The sequence below is a fragment of the Eulemur rufifrons genome, chromosome 9 (assembly GCF_041146395.1).
Source record: "Eulemur rufifrons isolate Redbay chromosome 9, OSU_ERuf_1, whole genome shotgun sequence".
NCBI lineage: Eukaryota > Metazoa > Chordata > Mammalia > Primates > Lemuridae > Eulemur > Eulemur rufifrons.
This window is the reverse complement of record NC_090991.1, coordinates 44,750,645-44,768,072: the sequence shown is the minus strand read 5'-3', so window position 1 is coordinate 44,768,072 and position 17,428 is coordinate 44,750,645. Positions and strand designations below refer to the sequence as shown.

The 17,428-nt window shown below is 57.7% G+C and overlaps 1 protein-coding gene and 1 pseudogene across 1 annotated transcript in view; both read left to right on the top strand.

The window, feature by feature from the left end:
* CACNG4 (calcium voltage-gated channel auxiliary subunit gamma 4) overlaps positions 1–14,656 on the top strand; it is a 45,026-nt gene extending 30,370 nt beyond the window's left edge. The window contains exons 2-4 of the mRNA XM_069481634.1: positions 7,241–7,324; positions 12,518–12,658; positions 14,118–14,656. Coding sequence (XP_069337735.1) covers positions 7,241–7,324; positions 12,518–12,658; positions 14,118–14,656 — 764 coding nt within the window. The remainder of the gene's footprint in view (positions 1–7,240; positions 7,325–12,517; positions 12,659–14,117) is intronic.
* An 87-nt stretch (positions 14,657–14,743) lies between these two features.
* On the top strand, positions 14,744–15,678 carry LOC138392405 (uncharacterized; annotated as a pseudogene).
* Positions 15,679–17,428: the final 1,750 nt, after the last annotated feature.

Here is a 17,428-nt window from a genome sequence, read left to right as displayed (position 1 = left end):
CCGGCTTGTTCCCCAAAGAGGATGTTATTGGAAGGACATGGAGGGGTCCTGAAGGATGGGAGTGGAGTTTCACAGCCAAGACCCAGGCAGGGAAGAGCCAGCAGCCTCTGTAGCTGCCATCATGGACCACTCGGGAAACTCTTGCACCCTGCCTCTCTGTGCTGGAATAATCTTGGCCAAATCACTTTCATCCTGGCCTCCGGTCCCTCATCTGTAAACACGTCTAGGGACAAGAGCCAGGGTCTCCACACCGAGGACATCACTTGCTGTTGCCCTGTGGGTTTCACACCTCCTTGCTGCCTGCACCCCATGCAGCCCCCTTTAGGAATGGAACCCTCAGGGCCTTCCAACCTCAGGTCACCCCCATCTGAGTCTGTTCAGGCTGCCGTAACAGAATACTATAAATTGGGTGGCTTATCATGCAACAGAAGTGTATTTCTCACAGTGCTGGAGACTGGGAAGTCCAGGACCAAGGCGCTGGCAGGTTCGGTGTCTGGCCAAGGCCTGCTTCCTGGTTCATAGATGGGGCCTCTGGCTGTGTCCTCACATGGTGCAAGGGCCAAACGAGCTCTCTGGGGTCTCTTTTATAAGGACACTTATCTCATTCATGAGAGCTCCACTAATCACTTCGCAAAGGCCCCACCTCCTAACACCATCACGCTGGGGGTTGAGATTTCAGCACATGAATGGGGAGGACACAAACATTCCAACCACAGCACCCCATGGAGACTGTACAATAAAGTCCCATGTCCTTGGCTACCACGCACGACCTTCACCACCTCCCAGCCCTTCTGCCTCTACCTCCCCCGTTGCTACCCTCCAACCACGCCAGGCCATCTGTGTTTCTAGAACCTTCACACCTTTGCTGCTGCTGTCCACTTCATTTGCACCATCCACCATAGCACCTCTGCTACACACACGGGCCCCTCCCAAAGATCGCAGCCTTCCCCCACAGCCAAGATCTGCCCTCATGCCTGCATCCCTGCCTTCCCCGAGCACTGGCTGTCCTGCCAGGTGCAGGGCCCTGGATCGCCACCCGCTTCTCGAGCATCTCCTCCTCCCAGTCAAGGGTAAATCCAGCCTGAAGTGCCGGCCAATACCCTTGGCCCAAGAGTCTGATCATAGAGTGTTGGCACCCACGCTGCAGCCAGACAGAGCCGCTTACACGTCTGAGAGCACACTGCCTCTTTCTCCTCCCAGGTGTGTGAGGTGAGGGCCCCGACTCTGAAGCCAGGTGGCCTGGGTACAAATCCCAACAAGGGCACTAAGTAGCAAAGGGTGTTAGTAATCCCGTCTCCCTTATAGGTTCGTAAGAAGATTGAGTTAATAAATGTCAGGTGCTTATAACAGGGCCTGGCACGTGGTAGGTGCTAAGTACGATAGATAGTCACTGCCACTCTTCTCGTGAGGACAGCACTCTTCCACCTCAGCCATCAGCCTGGCCGAAGCCCTGCCACCCCTCAGTTCCCCACCTCCTCCACCGATCCCAGGTCATTTCTGGGATGGTCTGTATCCTCCATAATTGAGAGCTAATTGAGAGCTATCATAATTGATAGCCCTCTCGAACCATAAATGTCCCCTGCTTATGTTGAAGTTCCTAAGACAATCGGAACGAAGGCAGGCAAGATGGTGGCCCCGTGTGGTTCTCACCCTCACCTCCTCCTCTGGTCTCTGTGGCCCCGGCCAGCGCTCCTTCCCGGCCCCCGGGCTGAGTCTGGGGTTCTCCCTCCTCTTCTCCTCTTGCCCAGGGAGGGCGGGGAAGATGGGGAGCCTCGCAGGGGTGTCTGTCCCCAGATGTGGCTCCACACCCTCATCTCCACCTCAGCTTTGAGCTCAGCCACGAGCCCACGACCGGAAATGCGTCAGGTGCCTTCCCCCGCCATCTAGCCCACAGCACCACCTGCCGTGTCGACAGCTGCCCCCCAGAATGGGAGCTCCGAGAGAGCAAGGACCCTTACTCAGGCTGTGCTTGGCACATCGCCATGTGCTCTATACAGATGCTGTCAGGGAATGAATGAGTGAATGAACGAATGATGAGCAAACTGAAAATCTGTTGCGGGTGAACGGATGGGGCATGAGTGAACAGCAAAGGTCCCGCTCAGTCTCACGTTCTGCTTGCGCCTTTTGCTTTATATATCCATGTTCATCCCGCCGTAGATCGGAAGGGGGCCTGGTGACGTGGGGCCTCCTTCTCCCTGGCTGGGACATTCCCAGCCGATCCCAAGCTGCCTTCCTTCCCAAGGCCGGGAGACTCCCGCTGCCTCCCCCTTCACCGTCAGGAGGCCGTTTTCTTGCCGCTAACCTGGCACTCTTGGTTACTGGCTGGTTTCACTTCCTGTTCCGTCCCAGGGAGGACGACCCGCCGGGCCACCCTGCCTGCGGAGCCCGTGTCCCACCTCCGCAGAGGGTTCTTGGAAAAGCAGCAGCATCAGGGCAGTGAGGGAAGAGCTGGACAAGGATTCAGGAAGCGGGATCCAGGTGCCGCCACTCTGCCACGTGCACACCAGCTGTCCCATGTGCCTCTTCTGTCAAATGGGGCCAAAAACATTTTCTTCCCCAGCATAGTGTGGAATGTCTGATCGTTCTGCAGAGAGACTTGTGGGTCCTTTGCTATCCCCAGGCCTCTTCCCTGCGTCTTCAAGGGAGTATTAGTGTAGAGGTGGGATGGGCTGAGCTGTCGTCTCGGCCTGCCCCGGGCTTGCGTGCAGGCGGTGTATCTGGGGTGGCCGTCCTAGGGAACAGGCATGGGGCAGGGGAAGCCGGTGCAGGGGATGTCTTGAGTGGAGTTGATCATCACCTGGCTTGGTCTGCCGGGACCCACCCCTTGGGAAGCAGAGGAGAATGGACTTCAGATTGGCCCATCCAAGGGACAGAGTTTGGGAACATTTATCCACCAGCTCCCGTCCTGTCCTCCACGGCTCATAGGCTGCCCCGGGGCTTGTTAATCCCTTGAACTTCCAGACACACGTGCACAGGCGCAGAGCACTCCCCGCCAGCAACCTGCTCAGCGCCAGGGGCAGAAAGCAAGAAATAATTGGTGCAGTTGAACTGAGGTGTCAGCAGGTTCCACCTGCATGGAGGTGGTTGCCGCAGCTGCGCATGGCTGGGGTGAAAGGTGGGCTGAGAGATACGGGGGGACACTCCCGATAGGTGCCTGTGGTGGCTGTTAATGTTTATGAGTGTCAAATGAGGTGACACTTACAGAAATGCAAATGATGCAGGGTTACATGAACGATTGCCATTATGAAGTCGCCCTCTGACCATCTTTCCTCCAGGACTCCCTTAATTACAACGAGCCTCTGAGGTGGCCCATTACGGAGGCTTATGTGAGATGCCGGCGCCCCTGAAATGGCTTAGAGGATGACCAGCTTGCCCCGGTTTTCCCAGAACTCTCCTGATTTTAGAGCTGGAAGTCCTATGCGCTGGCCTGAGCCCAGGGCTCACGTGCAGGTGGCGTATCTGGGGCAGCCTCCCTCCGAGTCCCAGGGGTTGGTCACCCGGCTGTACTTGGGGGCTTAGCCCCAGGGCATGACCTTCACGGAGGTCGTGGGGGGAGAGCAGACTGGGGGACTCCCCCAGGAGAGGCTAACACGCCACCCACACGCCCACCTCGGTTCACGCCTGGCCCAGCGGCTCCCGCGTCTGAGTGCATCTGTGGTCATTCCAGACCCGACACCTTACTTGCACTGTGAATCAAAGGATACAGTTTCTTTTCTTAGTTTCTTTTATTGGTTCATTTTCAGACATTGTAGAAAATTCAGAAAAGTGTGGAAAAATGTAATCATTCATTCCCCTACCACCCAGAAATAAAACAGTGAGCACGTTTGGGGATATTTCTTTCTGGGTAAAAAAGTGGCTTTTGGTGTGCGGAGATGCGTGGATGCGGACGTGTGTGCACACGTGCCCGGACCTTCTCTCCACACAGTAGTCCTGGAACCTCGGAGCCGGAGCGGCTCGCTCTGGGCCAATGCCTGGGTTTTACAGATGAAGGAGTAACTTGCCCAAAGCTATGTGACTAACAAGGTCTCACACGGGTAGTTTCCTGACCCTCAGGAAGGCGATTGCCGCAGCGTCTCTGGGAACACGGGCCAGTGACACCCCGCCTCCACGCCGCCCCGGAGTGCCTCAGTGTCCCTGCCGCACAACCGCTGAGGGTCTCAAAATTAACCGCCCTAAATATCACTTAATAGAGAACACAGCAGACGGCCAGTCTGTGCAGCGAGAACACGTGTGAAGTGGATTGGAAATGGTTTTCTCTCCTACTTCTCGCATCAGCCATTAATTTCCTCCCTATTAAATGCCTTAGGCCAACACTAACAAAATTAAATTTGACAGGGACAAATGTGAAGTCCCTGGAACTAAACACTCCACACCACAAAAACAGATTGCGGGGGAGGTGAGGTAACTCTTGGGAGAAAGTCCTAGGGGGCCGCGTCCACGGCAACACCAGGTCCCATCAGCAGAAGCACGGGGGCCAGGGACGAGGAGGGGCAGTGCCCACATGCTTTGGGCTGGTCAGACGCAGCCTGCACTTTGGGTTGGTGGTGGGAGCTGTGCCTCGGGCACCGAGAGTTGGGAGCAGACCCCGAAGACGGAGCCAGAGTGAGGAAGGCTCTTGGAGCCATCAGTGAAGCAATGGCTGAAGATGTTTGACCTTTTAGGGGAAATATCCCAAATTCTTTGCTCTCGGGGCAGAGAACGATCTCGTTCACTCTCCATGAGGCCAAAGACAACTCGTGCCCTTCTCCTCTGCGGGCGTGTTAGCCATAGCTGGAAACAACAGGTGTCCTTCAGTGGGCGGGTGATTAAACAAACAACGGTGTGCTCGTGCCGCGGGATCCTGCCCGGCTATAAAGCGGAACAGACTATCGAAGCACACAACAGCTTGGATGAATCTCGGGAGAGTTATGCCAGGCGCAAACAGCCAGTCCCCAAAGGTTACATGCTGTATGATTCCATTTGTAGAACATTCTTGAAATGACAGAACCACTGACATGGAGAACATCTTCCCGCTGCCTTGGGTCAAGGAGGGAAGGAGGAGAGAGGCAGGCAGGCGTGGCTGTGACAGGGCCACAGGAGGGGTCTGGGTGGGGACGTGACCGTGCTGGCTTACCAATATCCGTGTCAGTGTCCTGGTTGGGATATTGGACTGTAGTTTTGCAAGATGTTTCCACTGGGAGACACTGGGTATAAGGGGTGCTTGGATGGTCCCAGTGTTATTTCTTACAACTGCACGTGAATCTGCAGTGATCTTAGGAAAAGCATAATTTTTTTAAAGATGGGGGACCTCATATATGTGCATGTGTGTGTGTGTGTGTGTGTGTATACAGGTGAACGTACAAAGGAAGATGTGGGAAGACATATATTAATAGCAAACATAGTAGTCTTCTGCTGGAGAGCAAATCTGAAAAGAGAGATTATTTACTTTTTCTTTTTCAACGCTTCGTGTTTGACTTGTCCCAACAAGCATGTGTGACTTGGTAATTTTGTTTAGACCCATGAAGTAGCCAAAAAAAAAAAAAAGTGTAGGGGAGGGAAGGAGTGGTGGAGAGACCCCCTAGCCCTCCCTGTCTCGGAAAATGCTTATTCCGGGTCCACAGACATCTGTGGTGTGGGACCAGGAATGAGGGAGGTGTGGCCTGCGCTGGCCTCTGTGTCCCCACCTCTCCCCTGGCCATCCTGAGGCCACCCTGTCTGTCCTGGTGCTCGTTTCTCTTGCTCACAAACCCTCCTGGTCCTCCATCAGTTCAGCTGCTCATGAAACAGCAGAGGACAGGTGGTTTCTGGGCCTAATGGCAGCAAACCTCCCCTGAGCCACCACCGTGGGCCAGTAATCATCTGAAGTGACTTTCAAGTGTTCCCTCGTGTAATTCTCCTGAGATCCCCAGGGGATAAGGGCTGTGGTGATGCCCATCCTGCAGATGGGGAGACGGGGGCTGGGGGGGGGGAGGGTAACCATGTTGCTCATGCTGCACAGAGGACGCTGTCAAAACGTGTCCCACTCAAGACATCCCCTCTGAGCCCCTCACTCTGTCTCCTCACCGTCCCCGCCCCTGACCAGGCCCAGCCCACCCATGTGGGCCTTCAGGAAGTGGGGCGGCTACTGAGCACCCCAGAACTTTGGGGGCAGCAGCTGAGGGAGCCCAGTGGAGGGGAGGCTTGGGGACGGCGTCTGGTCACCAGCAATTTGGTGACCAGGTGGCAGAGCGGCCTGCTCCCAGCTCACTGGGGACCTCTCCTGATTGGAAGCACAGAGATAGACGTGCATCTGGCGTAGACCTCGCTGCCAAGACTGTGCTCCTGACCGACAGAGGCCCGGGGGACACTTGGCAACCGCTGCAGAAAAAGAATTGGCCCCAGTTGGAAACAGTCCCAGCACGGGCCACGCAGGTCGGGAGGCTGACCCAGCCAGGAGGGGCTTGGCTGGCACAGACAGGGCGTGACAGTGACACCCTGTGACCTCCCCCACTTCCACTGGCGTCCAGTTCTGTACTGGGCATTCCCAGACTGCAGAGGATGGACAGGGGGTGCTGAATGGAAGATTCTGGAAGGGAGGACCGGCCTGTCCTCCTGCAGTTACAAACCACCCAGGGGGTCTTGCCTCCCACCCTGTGAGGGCCACTTCTCAGAGTGGAGAGGAGAAAACCATGCAGGACATGGTCTCAGCCCTTCCGGAAGTTTCTCTCTCCATGTTCTCTTCCTTCAATCGCATTGAGTCGAGGGACCTGGACTCTGCACCAGCTGTGCACCTTGGGAGGGATTCGCCGAGACTTCGGTTTTAGAGAAAGACTCAGACAGGCAGACTCCAGCCCCACCCTTGTCTTTGGGGGCCTCGTTCCTCTGCCTAAAAGGGCCTCTGCACCCCCTTCCCAGGCGGCAAATTCCTTGTTGTTTTTCACCATGCAGCTGAGAGACCCATTGGTGGTGGGGGGGGTCCCACATCCTGCTTGCTCAGCGCAGTTCTGCTTAGCGCCCCTTGTCCCAACAGTTATTCAGGGTGTGATCCTTTACTCTCCTGGGCACCCAGACTTGGATTGTGATACGGTCACCTCTAGGGAGCGTCTGCCCCTGTGCGCTCGATCTCTGTGTGTCTCTCTCCTGTGTCCCCACCAGACCGGGGACACTGGAGCCGGCCTTTCTCCCCTCCCTGTCCCCAGGGCCTGCACAGAGCCTCCCAGGAGTGAGTGGACAAGAGAACCGCAGAACGTTTACGATGCTCTTTCCCTCTTGTTCCCTCCAGGGATCTACAAAGGACACTGCTTCCGGATCAATCACTTCCCTGAGGACAATGACTACGACCACGACAGCTCGGAATATCTCCTCCGTGAGTGTCCGAAAGCCTCGGCTTCCTTTCCGTGTGTGGGGGGCGGGTGGTGGGTCCGCAGCTGGAGGAAAGACGGGCCTTTTGGGCGTGGAGAGGGCGCCTTTCTCAGGGGGCGTGGTCACTCTCGCATTCACAAGTGCTGAGTGCAGAGAACGGAAGAATGGAGTTTTGACCGACACTGCGTGGCACGCTGGGTATCCCTGTAGGGGTACTTGGCTGAGAGGCCCATGCCCTGGGGAGACCGAGGCCAGAGCGGAGAGGATGCTGGGCGTGGCTTCGCTCCTCCCGGGCTGCTGGGCGTGGCTAGCTTCGGAGTTGCTGATTGGCTGGGGCTGGGGCCGGGCGAGGGAGGCTGAAGGTACAGGCGTCCCCGAGCGGTGCCGTGCGGCACCCACTGCACATTGCCCTGCCAGGGCCGGGCCTGCCCACCCCTCCCCTGCACACTGCCCAGCACTCTAGTCCTGAAAAATCAGATAAAATCACACACCAGGACAGCCTCGTGGGGTGCTGGGCGGCCGAGGGAGGAGCGGAGGAGGGTGCAGGGGCGGCCTCTGATACGAGGCCTTGAGTCTTTCGTGAGCCCCCACCTGGGTCCTGTGGCTGGGAGGGGCCCCCAGACTGGAGCCCGGAAGTCCACAGCACATGCTGAACCCTAAAGGACAAACCCAGCCCCACACCCTCAATCCAGATTGCATCCCTGGGCCTGTGAATACCTCGATGGGAGGCAGGAGGGAGCCGCAGCGGAGGAGGCGGCTGGATATGGAAAAAACAGCCCCGTTTCGAGGTCATTTTCCCCTTTCACGTTAGCTGAGCCACACGAAGCGCTGCTCACAGCAGCACCTCTGGGGCTCGGGCCCAGCCTCGTTTATGGGGAATCGATAGCAACGCCCTCGGAGGGAACACAGTTCACTCCGCACCTGCTTGTGCATCGTTTTTTCTAAGAGAAAGGATTTTCATTCTGAGTCATCTGGTGAAATAGAACAGTGTGCGGTTCCCATGGAGCCTGGGGCAGTGTCAGGCTGCTCTGGCCAGGCCCAGAACTTGAAATAATTTGACCAGACCTCTGCCTCCCATCCCTCCCCCCATTACCTTCTCCTCTTCCTCCGGCCTGTCCTCTGGTTCTGCTTACTGTGGGCCCACCCTGAACCAAGCAAATGATATTCCCACAGGGCAACACAGAGAGTTGTGCACGTTGCACACTGCACAACTTGAGGGATGTCACTTGTGTGGATGAAGGTATGAATGATGTCCTTCAAGTTGTGCAGTGCGTGGCCTACACAGCCATCCACAGTGGCCCTTGGTGCATCAGCCCCAACTCAGAATCTGCCCTTCCTGTCCCAACCTAACCCTGGGGCTCTGGGAAAAGAGCACTGGAGAAATAAACTGCTCCCTCTCCGTCTCCCACGGGAACTCCCCTGAGGTCATGGGCATTGGTGCTGGCGTTTACTTGTCTGTCCCTGTCCCGCTCTTGGCCCCAGAGCTCTGGGATCTCTTTCTGGATTGGCCTCAAGACACACCAGCCTAGAGGTCAGCCCGTTTGCTTCCGGAGGTCCCGGCAGGAAGCAGATGCTGTGCTCAAACAGGGCGAGTGCAGGGTGTTCACAGAAGAACCACTTGGAAAGGTGTGGGCACAGCTGAGGGAAACCCGCGGGGCTGGCGAGCATCCCGCCAGCAAAGCCAGGAGCCTCGACACCCCTCGGCCTGCACAGGTGAGGGAGGCAGGTGTGGAGGTTCCTGGAGGAGGGGACGTGAGGACAGGGCAGCCTGGCAGGAGCTGTGGCCGTCGAGAAGGAGGCCACAAGCCAGGCGAAAACCCCCTCAGCAACATCCGAGGATTCGGGCCACACCCCCAGCCTCCCGGGCCCAGGGCAGGGCGGGGAAGGGTGGACCAAGGGTCTGCAGGGGCGGACAGGGAATGAGACGCTGCAGGTCCTCAGGGAAGTGCAGGGCTGAGAGGGCTGCAAAGTGATTTTCCCAAATACAATGATGGTGACAGCACAACAGCAATTAAAGCTCATTTGGGAAGGACATGTCCTCCTTAAGTAGTGTGCTGTGGGGAGAGCAGCCAGGTTCATTAATGAATGAGTCCAGAGATGCCCACAGAAGACACGGGTTGACGGCTTTCCGGCCTGTGGCCTCCAGCTATGGGCGGAGTTGGGGGCTGTGGGGACAGAGCTGACTGTTGGCAGGGACATGCATTTCCACCCAGAGGCTGCAGAAACTGAGCTCCTCGTGTGTCTCTCATCAGCCTTTACCTCTAGAGTACAGGTGCCCGTGAGCTTGGAGCTGGGGGTGGGGGGAGGGGGAATAATTTTTGGAGAAAGGCCAAGGTCATAGTCACCATGGACACCCAGCCTGTGTTTCCCAGGCCGCCCGGATTCTCAGTGTTCCATCTCTGATCTCTGTCCGTCCAGACTGTGGATCCCAAAAATATGGAGAAGCATAGGAGAGGGAGGGGTCTCTGGGGGCTGAAGTGTGCAAGAGGTGAGGGGTCAGGAGAATTCATTTATTCACTCATTTAACAAGTCACTGTGGGCCTATGACACGTCAGGCACTGTATTAGACACGTGGGACACAGCAGCAAACAAAACAGCGCTCTGCCCTCGTGGTACTGGCATTCTGGGGAGAACAGGTGTTCCAGAGAAGGCAACAGAAGGTTCCATGGTGGGGCTGCCCAAAGGAGAGCCCATTTTGGTGGCGGCTCAGTTATGCAGGTGGCACCAGCCCAGGCGAGTCCAAAGCTGTGCTGCTCACACACAGTCTTTGACAACCTGAGAAGGAAGTCGCCTGCCAGCCGCACGTTCTGAAGCCTTGCAGCAAAGCCAGGCTGGTGCTCTTTGTCACAGGTCTTCCTGAAGGCTCTCACGATGCTCCTGCTGGTCTGCAGAGTCACAGCCCAGGATTCCAGGGGTCACCACCCCACATCCTGCCTGCCGTCTCTTCCAAGCTGGCCAGAGAGGTCCCACTCATCTTATCTAGGCCTGGCACCCCTTTCCTGGTTCCCCATTTCTGATTAGGTGGATAATTTCTGTGCTGAGCCACACACTGCCATGTCAGGGCTGCTGGGAGTCCACAGTGTGCCTGAGGGTGAGTTAGGAGGAAGTGTCTGGTCTCCAAGTGGACAAAGATCCTCACCAGGGCTTGATGAGGCCAGCGGGGCATGGGCTGGACTTCAGCCTCACTCATCCCCAGCCACCTGCTCTGTGCCCAACCTGGACCACTGTCCACGGCACTCCCAGGTGGCCTCTGCACATCCAGAACTCAGGAATAAATCCATGTGGCAAGGAACAGGTGCTTACCTGACTTATCTGGGCAGATAGATGGCTCTGAGGAACTAGTCTCCCTTCTCTTTGGCCCCTCTGACCTGTCTGCAGAACGAGGGCACTGTGTGGGGGGTGAAGGGACTGATCCTGACTTTTCTGGCCAGCACAGCTCAGAGGCATGTTTCAGAAGCACACAGGAAACCTCCTCCCAGAGCCGGCACTGCCAGAGGCAAAGAGAGGACGGGGAGGAGGAAGTGCCGGAGAGAAGAACTTCATTTAATGCCCCCAGACAATCCGCTCTCTGTGAAGCAGGCGCACATGGGTGGGTTCACAGAGAGGGAGACAAATCCTGCCTTCAGAGGCTGAGGGGCTGAAACCAGCTCAGCTGGCTCAGGAGGGTGGCGCCTGCCAGTCCTCCCCTGATCACTGTCCCCTGCTGTGGCCACCATGAGTCCAGGCAGCCACGATCACCACTGGGCTGGGGGACAGCAGGTGCAGGGGGAGGCTGGGCCCGGGGCTGGTCCTCGTGTCCCTTCCCTGCCTGACTGTCCCCCACCCGACACTGAGGGTGGGCAGCCAGAGCCCCCTCTGTGCGCTGCACGTTTCCCCACAGTAACCCTCTGAGAGTGTGTTCCTCTCCCAGCGCTGCCGTGAGGAGTGACCACAGCCTGGGTGGCTTAAAACAACAGTAGGGAGGCCAGAAGTCCAAAGTCAAGGTGTTGAAGGGACCCTTTTCCCTCTGAAGGCTCCAGGGGAGGACCTTTCCTTGTCTCTTCCGCTTCCGGTGGCTGCCGGCTCTCCCGGGCTCATGGCAGCATCACTCCAGCCTCTGTCTCTGTCCTCACACGACTCCTGCCCTCTGGGTCTCCTCTGCTGCCTGTGTCTCCTCTTCTTCTAAGGACACTTGCCATTGGACTTGGGGCCCACCCTGTCCACCCCGGACGAGCCCATCTTGAGATTCTTGACATAATCACATCTGCAAAGACCCTTTTTCCAAATAAGGTCTGGTTGACAGGTCTGGGGGTTAGGACATGGACATACTTGGGGGCAGCCACAATTCAGTCCCCTACAGGTAGGTATTATTACTACTGTTCCCAGGTTATAAAAGAGAGGACGGAGGTGCTCACTGAAGTCAGCTGTCCCCAGTCAGCTAGTCAGTGGCAGAACAAGGACACAAAGGTAGTTCTGTTGTATATTACAGTCCACAAGCGCCCCATTCCACCCAGCCACCTCCTCCCCATGACCTCAGGCAAGTTCTGAGCTTCCACGTCCTCATCTGTCACCCAGGGGTGATGATGATGATGAAGATAACATGTCACCTATGAAGTCCATACTATGGCCAGGCCCCATACTGAGCACCTTATACAAGCAAAGCCAACCACAGGACATTGACGCTACGATGGACCTCTTTCCACAGATGGGAAACTGAGTTTTAGAGCAGGAAGGGACTCGACCAAGGCCTCACAGCCAGTATGTCACAGAGCAGGGCCCACACCTAGACCCACCCATGGCCAAAGCCTGTGCCCTCAACCACTGAGACCACTCAGGGCCGCCTCTCGTGGACGCGGCTTCCCAGCGACCATGTCCAGGAAAGGGCTTGTGGGCTGTGAGGTGTGGCAGGAATGCCACGTAGTCCAGTGCTCTCATGGCTGTTTTCGTGGCCCCTCTGGTGTCCACACTGGGGGAGAGGTTCAGTGAGACGTGACTCTGGGCCACGTGGCGTCGGGAGGGGAAGCGGCAGACCTGCAGCCACCGCTTGTGTCTGGCCCGGCTGCCCCCAACACACCCCCCCCAACCACTGTCTGTCTCCAGTCCTGCTGGGAACCTCAGATCCTGGGGAAAGGCCTCAAGCCCCAGGGCTCCTGGGAGACGTCTGCACGGGGGGCGGCTGGTCTCACTGCGCTCTCTGCTTTGTCCCCTCCCGGCCCAGGCGTCGTGCGAGCCTCCAGCGTCTTCCCCATCCTCAGCACCATCCTGCTCCTGCTCGGAGGGCTGTGCATCGGCGCCGGCAGGATCTACAGCCGCAAGAACAACATCGTCCTCAGCGCCGGCATCCTCTTTGTGGCTGCAGGTGAGCCGCCCACCCGGGCTGCCCAGCTGGTGCCAGCACTGGGGCAGGAGCTGGGGACACGGTGGTCCCCACTGCCAGGGGGTGTGATCCTGGGGGAGGACAGGCCATACCATATGCGAAGCCAAGACCTGAAGGAGTTGGCCAGGTAAAGGCAGGGCGAGGGCCCAGGGTGGGCGTGCAGGGCCTCCATGCAGAGGAAGCAGAGAAGCCCGGCATGCCTGGCAGGGAGAGCCGGGCAGCCCCTGCCGTCCTCACTGCCTCAGAGAGGAGCAGCATCTCAGAGCCACGCCCACTGCCCCTGGAAAGTGTGATGAGGGAAACCCCCAGAGAGTGGGGTGACAGTGACATGCCACCTGCCCAGCAGGTCCAAATGGTTTAACACCATCCGCTCCCCTGAGTCCTGATAGAGACACCTGAATGCATGCCTGCCACTGCACACGTGGAAGAAGAGAGGCCAGGGGTGGGTCTCACAGCTGGTTGGTGGCTCACGGCCAGTCCAGCAGGGCCCGGGCGGCTGCAGGCAGAGCTCTCTCCTAGCTCCTGAGGGTCAGCGGCCCCCGGGGAGGTCAGAGGAAGGCGCAGCAGGGTCCCTGAGAGGAGAGACAGGAGCTGCTGACCTCTTAGGCCTCGTTCCAGAAACTAAGTATAAGAAATGATAAGGAGCTCATGATTCTTTCCCAAATTCTTAGCCCTTTGCACTGTCCCAACAGTATTTTCGCTTTCAGAGCATCTTTTTATCTTACGCCAGACTGCCAGCCCAGGAGTGTCATCCCAGTACCTGGTCTCCACATCCTAAAAAGTCCATTCTTGCCAGCGGTGGCGATCGTGGGCAGACCAGTGGTGATGATGCCCGGCCTCCTGGTGCCTGGCCCAGGGCCGACCCATGTGGGTCCTCAGGGACACCCTCAGCACCCCCTTGTATTCCCCTCGAGTTTGTCTCAGGTGGGAGAGGACCCCCTTCTGTTTACATCCTGGAACTGAGCGCCAATGCCCTCAGGGGACTGGCCAGCTCGGGCTGGGGTGGTGGGGCCGGGGCTCTGGACCCAGTTCTTGTACATTTTCTTCTACGCCGCTTCAGCTTTTGTTTCCTCCCAGTGCCATAAATAGACATGCGCAGAGTGTGTGTGTCTAAGGACTGTGGGGGGTTTGTAGGTGAGGGGGGTGCATATGTGGGGCGTGTGTGTCTTGGGAAGGGGAGCGCTGGGGTCTCCTAGGAAGAGGCACAAGCCTCCCCTCCTGGCTGGTCTTGCACAATTTGCCTCATTTAAACTTTGTACTATTCAAAATTAATGACTTCAAAGAAAATCATTTCTTTCTTTACCAAAGAAAAGTCAATAAGCAGAGCAGGGGAACGGCTGCCTGTTCCCTGCCCCGCCAATCCAGCTTGGGCCTAACCTCTGCCTCTCTCCCTCCCCGGCCCCTCTCCCTGTTTCGGCCCCTCTCCCTGTTTCCCTTTCAGGCCTCAGTAACATCATAGGAATCATTGTCTACATTTCCAGCAACACGGGCGACCCAAGTGACAAGCGAGACGAAGACAAAAAGAACCATTACAACTACGGCTGGTCTTTTTACTTTGGAGCCCTGTCTTTTATCGTGGCCGAGACCGTGGGCGTCCTGGCCGTAAACATTTACATTGAGAAAAATAAAGAGTTGAGGTTTAAGACCAAACGGGAGTTCCTTAAGGCTTCTTCCTCTTCTCCGTACGCCAGGATGCCGAGCTACAGGTACCGGCGACGGCGCTCCAGGTCCAGCTCCAGGTCCACCGAGGCCTCGCCGTCCAGGGATGCGTCCCCCGTGGGTCTGAAGATCACCGGGGCCATCCCCATGGGGGAGCTGTCCATGTACACGCTGTCCAGGGAGCCCCTGAAGGTGACCACTGCCGCCAGCTACAGCCCCGACCAGGAGGCCAGCTTCCTGCAGGTGCACGACTTCTTCCAGCAGGACCTGAAGGAAGGCTTCCACGTCAGCATGCTGAACCGGCGGACGACCCCCGTGTGAGGCCCACCCCTGCTTGCAGCTCCGGCCTGCCCAGAACGGCTCTTTGTGTCACACAGGAGGGCATGTGATCCTTAGGACGGACGGACAATGAACTCGAGCCGAACGCGGCCCTCCCTGGTGTCCAGAAGGTGTCACGGGCTGGCTCCGAGTGAAAGCAGCGCCAGCAGACTGGACTCGGGGCTGCGGTAGAAGCTGGAGGCTGACTTTATCCCAAAAGTGGGGGGGGTGATGCCCCAGGGTTTCCGAAATCTCCCAGGAGGCCCGAGAGCCTTCCTGAAGCTGCATGGCCTTGACCAACTCGGGAAAACAAAATCGAGCCATTATCTTCTCTTGAAAACAAATTTTGCCAGAAGAACGGGATTCCAGGGCTTTCCCACCCTGCCTGGGCGCTGGGCCACCGGAAGGCTTCGCCAGGCACAAGGGGGCCTCTGGACTCTTGTCAGCTGCTTTTGAACCTGAAGTTCCTGTGTCTTTGAGCCAGAAATGAGGACACCGAAGCTCACCCCTCCGCCCCGTCTCTCCCCCTGTCTGGCACTCTGGCCGTGCCCCGTGGTTGAAAACGGTCGTCCTGAAGAGAAGGTTCTGCAGCCAACTGGTGCTTCAGCCTCTGCGCTGTCCTGGGGCTGCTTCCCGCGGGACTGCAGAGGAGTCTGAGGTGAAGGCTGGGGGCTGTTGCTGGCTCTCCTATCTGCTTCTGGAAGTTTCCACCTCACTCAGCATGGGCAGGACAGACACACTGACTGGACTTGAGAGTCGGAGGAAAGGCGACCACGTGGCCTCTTGCTGTGTCCGTCCCCACTGACCTGAGGAGCAGCCCTGTCCCCTGAGTCAGGGGTCCCAGAGCAGGTGGGGCAGACCCCTGACGAGCGTTTGGCCACAGTGCAACAGGGGGAGAGCCAAGGGTGAACAGCAACCCCTCCAAAAAATTAGAGAACAAACATCCATTCCCTGGGTGGTTCTGAATCGTGATTTATTGCAAGTCCACGCCAGGAGAGCAAGTTGCATTCACGTCCTCATTTTAAAAAGTTTAGCAGCGACACGTCTCCCACCTCCTATTATTGTAATTTATTCTGCCACCACCTAACGGGACGCAGTGGAGGAAGTTTGGATGAAAGGGCCGAGCTGGGCTTTTCTTCCTCCCCCAAGAGGGAAATCTCAGCACTTTGTTCAGAACTGAGGAAGTGGGTTCTGTGTTTTACAGTTTTTCCACCCATTGTTGTTGTTGTTGTTGTCGTCCCCTCCGGAAACGAGCAAAGAGCGTGGAAATGCGTCCAGGTTTGGAAGAAAAACTCTCTGGAACATGGAACTTACCCTCTTTTATATAAAACATGCTTTCTAAAGATAAATCATTTCTTACTTTTTGAGACTTCTTGATCAGACCTTGGACAGTCGTCTGTGATCCCGGTAGCTGTCGTACTTAAGAAGTGACGAGCAAATTCTTACCTCAGCCACCTGCTCACCGAGCCCGTGGGTGGACTCGGCCCCTAGGAGTTCAGACCGGGGTCCACGTGGCCTGGTAACGACGTCATCGTCCTTCCCACCCTCCTTCGCCCCCAGGAGAGGGCACGTCCCCGTGTGGCGGCCCCAGCTGACTGCCCCTGCGTGCCGGTGAGCTGAGACGAGAGGCACCCGGGGCCCCTCCGTGCGTGCCGCAGGCCCTCGGCTCCGCGGCGGATGGCTTTGTGGGGTGGCGCGTCCGAGCATGCAAGCGACGAACGCTGAAACGTCAGGGCTCGTGGGCTGCCCCTGCCGTCGGCCAACCCCGTCCCCACCACCACCTCCACGCCATGACACAGTGTGACCAGGCTGAGGGAACGGAGCGCCACCCGCAGACCCCTGGGCCGGCGAGGCCCCGAGACGCGTCCCCTGTTCCCTCCACCGGCAAAGCAGCCTTGCTGTTTGGTTTCGTCCCCACACCCCGCTCCTCACCCGCCGTCCCGGAAGTCCCCGCCCTTCCACGGAGAGAGCTGTGTTCCAGTGAATCCTACCTCCTGCCCAGTCCCAGGCAGAGAACGCAGGGCCCACTCTAGGCACCGAGGAAGAGGAGGAAGACGAGGAGGAAGAGCAGGAGCAAAACCACCTCAGACGCTCGGGCCTTCACAGCCTTTCCCCTCGCCGGCCTGTCTCAGGGGCCCCGGGCTCTGGGTCGCCCCCTCCTCCCACTGCCCCTTAGACCTGGCACATCGCGCCCCTGGGGAGTGGTGGCCTGTGCCCGCCTCCTGTCCCTCTGCCCCCCTCCCTACCGCCCCTGTGTGTTTCGCAGTTAAGCACCTGTGACTCCTGTACCTACTACTGGTTTTGGGTTGTTAGTTCTGTCTTTTTTTTAATTAAATAAAAACATTTTTAAAATGTTTCTCTTCTTGATGTGGGAAGGCAGGGATGAACTACCGTTGAGTCTTTGTGGGCGTTTAGGGTAAACAGTGTCCCTGGGTCTGGGGATACTGTGGACAGCCCCCCGCCCCCCACCAAGAGAAGAGGGAGGCTTGGTGGGGGGAGGCAGACTCTGGTCGAGGCTGGGCTTTCTGGCTTTATTCCGGGTCACTGGCCACGTCCCCAGTACCACCGGCTGGTTTTAGACTTCCGGCGGTGCCCACAGGTGCCTTTTCACCAGCGAGCTGGAGGACACACAGGCTCCCCAGGTGTGGTGTGGGCGCCTGGGCAGCTGCGTGAGCAGAGCCTGTCCTTAGAACGCAGGTGGAGGCCCTAAGTCACCCCGTGGTGCTTAAAGAAGCCTACTAACAAGCCTCCTTCCCCCTCCAGGTTCCGAAGTGA